The following is a 10627-nucleotide window of genomic DNA, read 5'->3' on the forward strand; positions in this document are numbered from 1 at the left end:
CGCCGCTCTGCGGAGCGCGATCAATGAACGAGCGCGAGCGCCAGCTCCACGTGGGGCCTGGCCCGTGCGGGCAATCGCCCCCGCCGCCAGCCAATGGGAGCGCGCCCAGGGCGGCCGCCCCCACGTGGGGCGCGCGGAGCTTTCTTCCCATTGGTCAGCCCGGGCCCGGCCGGCGCGAGGGGTGTCAATCAAAGGAGGCCGAGCGGCGAACGAGGGGGCGGCGCCGCGGTTTAACCCTTGCGGGGCTGGGGCACCGGAGGGGACAGAGACGGGACAGGGGACGGCACGGCCCCTCTCAGACCCGCGGCGAGGACCCCCGCCTCGGGCACCGCAGCTTTGCCCGCAAAACGGAGCCGAAAGTTGCACCGGAGCCGCTGCATCCGCCGCCCCGGGCACCGGCGGCTCGGCTTCGGGGCTTTTTGGTGATAAACACAAGAAGTCGTCGTGTCCCGTTCCGTGTCCGTCCGTCCCCCTCTTTGTTGCTTTTTTGTTGCTGGGTTTTTTGGTGTTTTTTTTGTCTTTTTTAATTAAGAAAATAAACGAACCCGACACCACCCACACATCCCTTCCCGGGCTGCAGGTCCCGCCTCACCGGGAATTCCCTGCACCGTGTGGTGCCGGGGAGCGGCAGCATCCCTCTGCCAGACAGAGCTCCTGGGAAAGGCTCCTGGGCCAGCCCTGTTTCCCAGCCCCAGGAAAGGGGTCTGACAGCCCCCAGCTCCCTGCGGTCACCCCACGTCCCTTGGGATGGGCAGATATTTGCACTGGGAAAGGGACGTCCCATGTCCCTGTCCCAGCAGCCCCACAACACCCCCCGCACCCCCACCAGAGCTGTCAGGGTCCTCCCAGAGCTCCCCGTGTTTCCAGCCACAAGGCCCAGGTGTTCACAACCCACTCGGGTTTCCTCGTGGATTTTCTAATGGTTTTACTCCTTTCAGGGAGATCGGTGGTTGCTCGACATTTTCTGCTGCTGCAGGTCAATCCAGGCTTACACTGAGCAGGAAATAAAACATTTGAGGAGCAGCAGCTGTGAGGAGTCTGTTTGCCTCTCCCCCTCTTTAACCTTAATCCAGGAACAGGCCAGCAGCTCTTTCCTCCTCACCACAGCTCCATCCTCGTGGTCCTGTGGCCGTCCAAAGGCAGCGATTGCTCGGCTCACGGGACAGACCGTGGCCGGCCACTGACGCCGGTTGCCAGCAGAGCTGGCAGGGTACAGATTGGGAGAACCAGAGCCCCTCCTCAGCGACAGCAACTTGCCTCCAGCCTCTGGAAAAAAAGAACAATAACAATCATAACCTCAACAAACCCACTGAGATAGAGCAGGACTGTGCAAGGGCCACCCTGCGCCTGCCCAAAGGACTCAGCAGTCCGGGGGTGATGGGCTGTGCTGGCCCCTCGGGCTGGGAGCAGGATTTTCCAGCTTCGAGCCGGGTTCTGCTGCCTTTACCGAGTCAGGGAGTGCCCTTAGTCCCACCGTGGAAAGGCCAGCTCGTTTAGCCCCATTTTGCCCAGTCTGTTCCCTGGCAGCCCCGGGATTTTCTGAGAGCAGCTGCAATCTCAGATGGGAGATCTCCCGTTGCTCCAGCTCTGCTGAGGACAGACAGGGAGAGACTCCTCCACTCTGGAGCTGGGGATGCCTCTGCTCTCACTGCACCACTTTTGGCCCCACACCAGCAACCAGTGGGGTTTGTGCTCTGTAGAAAGAGGGGGGCTGCTGGGGAGAGCAGCAGAAGAGCAGTCTCCCAACCCTTATTATATTTTAAAATGTAATAGCAGCACGATGTCTATTTTCATAGACAGAACAGATCATTTCTGGAAGAGGCCCATAAATCTCAAACAGAGGGGAAATAATTTGGCCAAGGTCATGTTAAGTCAAAATATTAAAATAGAAAAAAAAAGCAAGCGGTTTAGAGCTGGACTGAGGCACATCTCTATTCTAAATCTCTCTCCCCAGCCTGGGAACCCTGTCCCCCTTGCCCTTCTGCTTCCCAGCATTACACCATGGGGCTGAGGGGGGAAAGACACATGTGAGGGCCTGGCTGAGCGGAGAGACCAAGGGAGAGCAAGAGAACAGGCACCCCATCAAGGATTCTGCTGATCCCCTGTGCCCCAGAGACAGCCTCCCTGCAGCAGCCCCCTCGCACTGTGCCATGATCAGGCATTCAGGATATGGAACGGGCTGGGCTGTCCCTGGCTGCAGCATCACCGCAATGTTGGCAGGGCCAGGGAAACGCCATTTCCAGGTGAGGAAAGTCCTGTCAGTGCCATTTCTCCTGTCCTCACCCGCAGTCCCTCTGTCCCGTCCCTGGTACCAGGGCTCTGGCAATACCATCCATCACCAAGGCTGCTCCCACAGCGCATCCCGGGCAGAGTGGGCCGGGAGAGACACAGGCACCCAGAGCTGGCTGGCAGCACGCTGGGTGTCCGGCACAGGCACCCAGAGCTGGCTGGCAGCACGCTGGGTGTCCGACACAGGCACCCAGAGCTGGCTGGCAGCACGCTGGGTGTCCAGCACAGGCACCCAGAGCTGGCTGGCAGCACGCTGGGTGTCCAGCGGGCAGTGCTCGGACAGCGGCGGGACCGGCTGGCAGCACGGTGATCCCCGCCGTGACCGGAGGGACCTGCAGCCACGGGGGGCCTGGCAGTGCTGCTCTGCTCCGCGAGAAATGCCGTGGGAGCAGCGCGGCAGGAAAGGACCCTGGAACACCCCCCTCACCCGCAGGCACAGGTCAGAGCTGCCCCTGAGCAGGAGCCAGGGCCGGTGGGGAAGAGCCAGCCACCCCGCAGGGCCCGGGGCTCAGCAGCCAAGCTCTTCTCGACAGCACGTCCCTGGCAGCGCTGCAGCTCTGCGCGGACCCTGGCAAGCGGCAGAAAACAAAACTGCTGCTCGTACCCTCTGGCTGCTTCCCCGGGCTCGGCTGCCAGCTCCCCGCATGCCAGCGAGGCTCGAGCGGGGCCGGGGCTCCTGCGCGGCGGCTTCGGCTCCAGCGGAGCCGCCCCAGCGCCTGCTCTGCCCCGGGGCATCCCCGGCCAGCGCCAAGCGCAGGTGACCCGGGACAGGCACCGGCCAGGAAAGGTTCTTTCTTGCCTGCTGCTCTGGTGTGAAAGAGGCGACATTTAACAACCTCCCCCGAGAGTGTTTTCCTCTTGCCTTTCCTCCTTCAGCGCCGATTTAATTTCTTCTATAGCCCCCTTCTTCCCTTAGTGAGATCAAAGAAATGCGTGGAACCGGGTACATTTCAGCGGAAACGTCGATTAAAGGGAGAGGGGGAGGCAGCGCTGGTGGGATCGGAGGAGGAGGAGCAGAAGGAGCAGAAAAAGAGAGGCTGGAGGGAGCATCTGGATCCACGCAGTCCCGGCAGGACGGGCCGGACCGGGCAGCGCCGGCGGCACCGGAGCTTGGGCGGCGGCGCTGCCGGGACCGGGGGCTCCTCCGGCCGGGGCACCGGAGCACCGGGGCTCGGCGGCTCCGCCAGGCTCCTGCTGCCCCCTGCCGCCCCGGCGGGACGGGGCCGTGCCCGCTCCCGGCCGGTGCCCCCGGGGCCGCTCGGAGACCCCAACCGGGACTGCGTCCCCGCGGTCCCCTCCGAGCCCCACGGGCCAGCGCCGCCACCTCCGCGCGTCCTGGGCCGGCACCCAGCGCCTCCCCGAGCACACCACGCTCAGGGGGAAAGGCCCACGCGGCCGGGGCTGCCCTGGGGCAGGGGCTGCCAACATCCCACCCGAGGGTGCGATGGCAGCGGTGTCCCCCAGCACATCCCCGAGCCGGAGCCACCTCAGGCTCCTGAGCCGCCGGCCCATCTGGCCGCAGCATCTCCCGTGGCTGCCGTCCAGGGAAGGGGATGTTTAGGGGATGAGTAACATCCTTCCTGGCAGGGCCGCTGCCCGCTCCTGGAAGCTGCTGCAGGCACAGAGGAGCTCAGCCCTTCGCCCGCCTCTTGCCCCGCTCAGCCGGGGAAAGAAGCCAAGAGCGAGGAGAAACTCGGGGATGGGACCAGGGCAATCCAAGCCCGTGGAATCGGCACGAGTCCCAGGTGCCAGGGAGAAGGGAGGGAGGATGCTGCGTGGCACGGTGGGAAACAGCCAGGAGGCACAGGTTGGGGAAGGCAGCTCCGGGCCCCCTCTAGAGCAGGGCTGGAAGCCAAATTCTGGCTGTGTGCTGCCAGAAGCAGCTTATTTTGGAAGGGAGGCGTGTTGGCAGAGTGCTTGGTGCGTGGAGCTGCTGACGCCGGGGAACAGGACAGCTCTCATCAGGTCCCAGCCATGCCTCACAGGCCAACGCTGCTTGGCTTCAGCCCGCAGCAAAATCTGCCCCAGCACAACCAGGACTGGATCCCCATCTCCTGAGTCACCCACTTAAAAGGGTGGACACTCCAGTCACAAGTCATCACACTGCCCAGGGCCACGACTCACCCTGAACACCAGAGGGGCTTCCTGGGACTCGCTAAACAGGATGGACTGAGCTCTTACCAGCTCTGACCCATCTGGCACGGTACAAGACCAAGCCTTGAACCAAGAAAGAAGTACACAGGTTTCATTCCACCTCTGCACCCTGCTTCCCGTCTCCTCAGCTCCCAGGAGCAATACCAGCCTCTCAGGAGCCCAACCCAGCCTCTCCACGGGCTCAGAGCCTCAAGGCAGCAGGGTCCATCTGGCAGCTGCAGCAGGACTGTCAGGGTGCTGTGGCATTCAGCCGCAAACAGGTCTAGGAGGGATCCCAAACTCCACAGCAGACCAGGGACCTGCTTTGCCTTCCCATGGGGCTGAGGAGCCAGCACAGGCAGCCCCTTGCCAGCATCCCTGGGCTAGGGAGCACACCTGGAGCAGGCTGCCGTGCCTGGACACGGCTCTGGAGCTCCTGCAGTTTCCGTGTGGCTTGGCATGCCACGAATCTGGTCAGGTCTCAGCCCATCCTGCAGCGGGCACAGCTGTGAGCTGGGGATGGAGCAGCCAAGCTCCCAACGCGCAGCAGCCGGCCTTGCCCTCCAGAGCCGCACACTGCGGCATTGTGGCCCGGCTGGTTTTTCCAGAGTTGCATCCAAGGGGAGCAATCAGATCTCAAGGGAAGGGAGCAGGCACGTTCCTGGCTACACAGAGGAGCTGTCGAGGCAGTGCCAGGAACTGGGGCAGTTGCTGGGCACTGCAGCAGGCCAAAGGAAAATCGAGCAGGCAGCTCCCAAACCTGGGCTGTTCCTCACTGCCCAGCTCCGGGAGCTGCTGTGCCTTTGCAGAGCTTTGTTTGCAACCCCTGAGGCAGAGCTGCCCTGCCCTGGCACTTCTTCAGCTTTGTTTTACACCAACAGATATTAAACAACCAGCCTGGAGGGCTGGGATGGGGGAAGGACCCTGCTGGGGGAGCAGGGAAGTACTTGTGGGAAGAAGGCTCTGGGAGGAAAACAGAAAAGTAGCGTCAGGGAAAGGGAGTTCCCTCCACACAGGGAGGTTGTTTTTGATCAGGGCTTGTCTAGACTGGAGTCACCCACACTGCACAAGCACATCAACACCACGCAGCCAGCCCAGGGCTTCCTGCTGTTCCCAGGAGGACAGAGGAGCTGCACTCATGGAGCGTGGGCAAGAGCTGACCCTGGGACTGCCCATCCCACCCCCAAAGGGACTGGGGGGACCCTCAGACTTCCAGGGTCCCTCATTTCTTCCCAGCAGTGAGAAGGCTCAGTGCCCCCAGGCTCCCCAGCCTGGCTCTGTCACCTGTCCCCACCACAGCCCTCGGGCAGCACAGGGACACAGGTCAGCCCGTGCAAGGCTCTCAGCTCCTTCCCTGCCTTCCCTCAGCTCCAGCTGCCAGAGCAGCCGAGAGCTGCAGGCACAAAGCGTCACTTTTTCCAGAAGCCTCTCCCTGCTTTCCCTCCTCGCTCACGGAGCAGCGCCGCGATGCTGGGGACTGCAGGAGGCTCCTGGATCAGGGCAAAAGCAGGATGGACCTGCCTGGGATGGAATCCTGGAGTCCCACACCAGCCACATCTCTTCTTCGGCTCAAAGGGCTGCCCAGCCAAAGCACAGCCCCCGTGAATGTGACACCTCAAAGGCATCACGGGCAAGGAGCACCTGGCTCGAGGATGCTGCTGCTCCCAGCAGCCCTGGTCAACCTTTCCCAGGGCTACTGGGGGAATGGCTTAACAGCCCTGACAGCCCCCACCTACAGCTGAGGGGCTTCAGACACCTTGCCCTGGGAAAAGGAAACCCCAAACACTTCAGCCCACCCACTCCATGGCCAGGAGCATCCACAAAAAAAGAGAACAGGCCTGACACAGACATTCTTTAAGGATGATCTAATTTAAAAACAACATCATAATGAAAATGCATGTATTTTAAAAAGAGACCCACAGCACTCCAGTGCTGGAGGCAGCCACGTGTCAGTGATGGGACTGCTCTGTACCCATTGCTCCCACCTTCCCAGGACATTTGGACAGCTCCACATCCCCATTTATTTTCCTTTACCACAGAAAATGTCTCCCTAGCCCCACCACACACCCTAAAGCATCAGCTGAAGCTGCAGGAGGGACAAAGGCTGGAGCATCCCCTTGCCCAAGCCAGGCATGAAGCAGCCAGGGGGCAAAGAGCTCTGGCTCCCAGCACTGCAGAATTGGGCACAGCCAGAGAAGAGCCTGCCCAGGTACCCTTTGCTCACAGCAGCTGCTGGCGGGCAGGACTGCTCTTAAAGGTAATCAATGGAGCAGAGAAGAGCTCTGGATTGCTTTAATCCTTTCCAAAAAAGTATAGCTAGCCCCAGCAGCTGTCCTCCTCCCTCTGTGCCTGTGAGGATTTGTACTTGTATGGCTGGATAATTTGACAGGGACAACACACACTCAGCCCAGGCAATCTCAGACTTCCCAAGGGAGTTTGCTCTTCGCTCAGTGTGCTTTGCCAGCCCAATAAATCCACCCCCACGTGTGCCACTCTCCCCTCCCTCCCTTCCTCCGCACGGAGGGCTGGGACAGCAGCCTTGGGGTGTGACTCAGACGCACAGGGGGTGAGGACATCCCCTTCCCACGGGCAGGGCATCGCCAGGTACCGGCAGCACCACGGGCACGGGGAGCCAGGCGCCGCGGCGCTGTGGGAGCGGGAACAGGCAGGGCTGTCCCACTTGTGTCAGCCAGAGGCACCAGAGCCGTGGAGCCAATGGTTAATACAGAGCCAGAGTCCCTGTCCCCGGAGCCAGGAGCACGGCAAGGGGCAGGTCTGCAGTTCACGGGGCACCCCGGTAGCTGTAGTGATTGTGGTCGGGGTCGCTCAGGGTGAGGGGCAGGCTGGGCTTGCGCTCCAGGTCCTTCTCCTCACACTGCCGCGGGGGACGCTGCTTGAAGAAGTCAGAGACGTAGTGGACCTGGAAAAGAACGACGGGAAAGGCGGTTTGGGGACACCTGTGTCAGGCCAAGCAGGAGCCCAGGTGAGCAGCAGGGGACACTCACAATGAGGACGGCAATGAGAGCCCCCTGCAGCAGCCCCACCAGCACATCGCTCCAGTGGTGCTTGTAGTCGGACACCCTGGTGTAGCCCACGTAGATGGCGAAGGCGATGAGGAAGAACTGGATGGTGGGACGCAGCAGCCGGGCCCACTTCCCCACCAGCCGGGCCTGCACGTAGAGCTGGGCAGCAAAGAAGGGAGAAATCACCCAGGGCAGGGTAAGCAGCCAGCCCAGGGATGGGGTGCTTGGGGCATGGGACCCGTGGGGGCTTCCTGTGGCACGGCACTTACCGCCAGGAACATCATGCAGTACATCCCAAAGGAAGAGTGTCCCGAGTAGAAGGACAGTCTGTGGGGCAAAAAGGAGGGGTCAGGCCAGGAGTGAGCCCCCAGCTGGTCCCCACAAGACCCCTAACCCCTCCACAGGCTCTGTCCTGCAACAAGAGAGCCTCAATACCCATCTGGGGCTGGCACTGTGAGTCCAGCACTGCTGGGCAGGTGGAAGAGACATATCCTGTGGCACCATGGCTCACCTGGACTCGGTGATGTTCTTGCTCTCGCCCTGGCAGACATTCTCCAGCTGCACGTAGATGGAGCAGTTCACCTTGGACCAGTCAGGATTACAGACAGCCAGGAAGTTTGGCCGGAGACGGCCGATCATGTATTTGGCCAGGTCAGTCAGGGACTGGCTGATGGCCCCCCCAAAAAGAAAGGTCCCAACCACCTTGTAGAGAGCAGCCAGGTAGTTGTTGAATTCTGACTTGGAGTAGAGACGGTCAGTGTAGACCAGGTATGCCTCCCCTGATGAGATCTGCAGAGACCAGGGGATAAAAGGTGAAGTTGGGTGCTCCTGAGCAGCTCCCCAGGGGTGCAGGATGTTGTGGCTCTGTGGCAGAGGAGCCCCTGGCATCCGCCTGCCACAGGAGCTCACGGGCCCCCCTCTCTACAGGGAACCAGTCCCATGGGATGTGGGTCTCAAGCTGAGGGTGTTGTTGCCCTTCCAGGGCTCTGGAGGTGGCTGTGCTGGGCCCCAGCTTCCAGATACAACATGTCAGCATGAGCCTGTCCTAGAGGAAAGGGGGTGGCAGCTCCTTACAATGATAACAGTGCAGCTGATGGTGACCCCGGCCATGAGGCCATGGGTGATGGTGTCTGCCTTGTAGGGGTAGCGGATGGAGTCATCGTTGCAGTAGAAGCCTCGCTTGTATGGGGAGTTCACCAGGGTCAGGATGATGAAGGGCAGAGACGCTGCAAGGCAGAGGGAGGTGAGGCCTGGGGACAGCGGCCAGCAGGCTCCACACCAGCACACAGCACCACCCACCTCTCATCCCTAAGTCTCTGCTCCCTGATGCCAGGGAGGGATCCCCCACAAGGGATGAGGCCCTGAGTCACCTGTACCCAGGGCAGGAGGACCTGAGCCCACCAGTGCACTGCCCTGACAGCGATAGGGCCCTATCAGAGCTCACAGATGCCTGCAGCACCCAGATACCACACGAGACGGCCACAAACGGGCACCCACAGAGCCTCTATGGTTGTCCCACTCCTCCCCAGGCACAACAGTGGCGAGACGTGATCCCATGCCCTCTCCTCACACTGCCCAGTCTTTCAGCCTAGGAAGACAGAGCTGATAAAATTAATGAGCATAGGCATCCTGCAAACCTGTTTTACAGCAGGTAAAACAATCCCAGGTAAATCAGGGTCCCAGAACCCTCACAGCAGCTCCAGAGAGCCAGCACTGGGAGATGCTGGTGCACGACCCAGCCCAGGCACAGTGGGACTCCAGTGCACCTGGTTTGCCCTCCTCATCCTCCCACAGCTTTTGCTTCTCCCAACCTCTCCTCTCCCCCGGCTCCTCGGGGCTCTGGAGGCTGCGCTGGCTGGCTCAGCTCACCCGGGACTGAACCGTCCCCGAGATCCAGAGGGGTTTTGGGGGTCTCTGCGCCGCACAGCCCCCCGCTGGAATGGGACCCCCTGCCCTTGCTCCATCCCTGCTCAGGAACAGCCAAGCTCGGGTTCCAGGACGCTCCCCAGGGAAGCGGCCCCCCTCCCCGGAGGCCACCTTAGGTCGGGCTCCTCTCCCAGTTCCGCCTTTCTCGGCGGTTTCCGCCTCCCCTTGTTCCTCCGTCTCCCGGGAGCCCGCACCTTTGTCCCCGCCCGTCCCCGCCCCGGGGGTCCCGCCGCCTCCTGAGCGCGGGGATGAAGCACCGGGGGCTGCCCCGCCACCCCCGGCCGGAGCAGGGAACCGGCCCCAGTCCCTCCGCCTCCTCCCCGCACACCTCAGACGTCCATTTTCAGCTCAAATTAGACACCAATTTTCTTTCTGGATAATTTCATCCTCCAAAAAAAGCTCCCCTAAAAATATAAAGCACCGGCCCACAGGAGGGAAAAGCGCTCCGAGCGGCACCGGGAGCCGGCCTCCCCCCGCCCCGCAGCCAGGGAAGCTCCAGCCGCGATCCCGATCGGGGCCTTTATTTTTAGCCCGTCTTAATTCGTTACTTCCTTTCGGCAGTTTTAGAAATATTTACCCGCACTGGGGGGGCGAGGGGGTCCTAGAAGGGGTGCTCCGAACCCACCGGCCCGGAGCTGCGGAGCCCCCGGCCCCGCTCCGTCCGCCCGCGGAGCGCGGGGCTCGGCGGCGGGCAGGCGGCCGGGGCGGCGGGGGAAGCGTCCCGGTGCCGCCCGAGCCGAGGGACCCTCCCGCAGAGCCAGGGACAGACCGGGCTCCCGCCCCCCCGCGGGATCGTTCCCGGAAAAGGGAACGGCCCCGAGAACCGGGACCCCGGACGGAGCCCGGCAGGGCTGGGGCAGGAGGCGGCGCCCGCCCGCCCCCGCCGCCGGTGGCTCTCGGTGGAGGCCCGGAGCCCCGGACAGCGGCCGGGCAGGTGCCTTCCACGCTGTCCCCGGCCCGGCGGCACCGGCCACGGGCCAGAGCGGGCAGACGCGAGGCGGGGTCGCGGACCCACGGTACCGCCCGCGGACCTGGCCCCAGCCCGGGGCGCGGCCCCACCGAGGGCACCCGCGGGACGCGGAGACGCTCCGGAGCCGCCCGCGGCGGGGGCGCCGGTACGGAGCCCTCACCGACCGCCAGGCACAGCACGTCGAGCGCCACGAAGACCTTCCTGCGCTCCATCCCGCAGCCGCTGCGGCCCCGCGGCCCGGCCCCGCGGCTCACATGGCCCGGAACGGCGCGGGCCCGGCCGGGAG

At 62.9% G+C, this 10627-nt stretch overlaps 1 protein-coding gene across 2 annotated transcripts; it reads right to left on the reverse strand.

Annotated features, from left to right (window-relative positions):
* Positions 1–6272: 6272 nt before the first annotated feature.
* On the reverse strand, positions 6273–10621 carry PLPP2 (phospholipid phosphatase 2). Of its 2 annotated transcripts, none has more exons than XM_015651447.1 (6): positions 10502–10621; positions 8520–8671; positions 7957–8234; positions 7715–7772; positions 7428–7604; positions 6273–7342 (listed from the first exon to the last, which is right to left on the reverse strand). In XM_015651447.1, the coding sequence occupies exons 1-6, from the start codon at positions 10551–10553 to the stop codon at positions 7205–7207; spliced, it is 855 nt and encodes a 284-aa protein (XP_015506933.1). In that variant the 5' UTR covers positions 10554–10621; the 3' UTR covers positions 6273–7204. The 2 variants fall into 2 exon arrangements, with proteins under 2 accessions (XP_015506933.1, XP_018864696.1); XM_019009151.2 differs by lacking the exon at positions 10502–10621 and adding an exon at positions 9949–10077.
* Between the last annotated feature and the right edge of the window lie 6 nt (positions 10622–10627).

The sequence above is a fragment of the Parus major genome, chromosome 28 (genome assembly GCF_001522545.3).
Source record: "Parus major isolate Abel chromosome 28, Parus_major1.1, whole genome shotgun sequence".
Lineage (NCBI taxonomy): Eukaryota > Metazoa > Chordata > Aves > Passeriformes > Paridae > Parus > Parus major.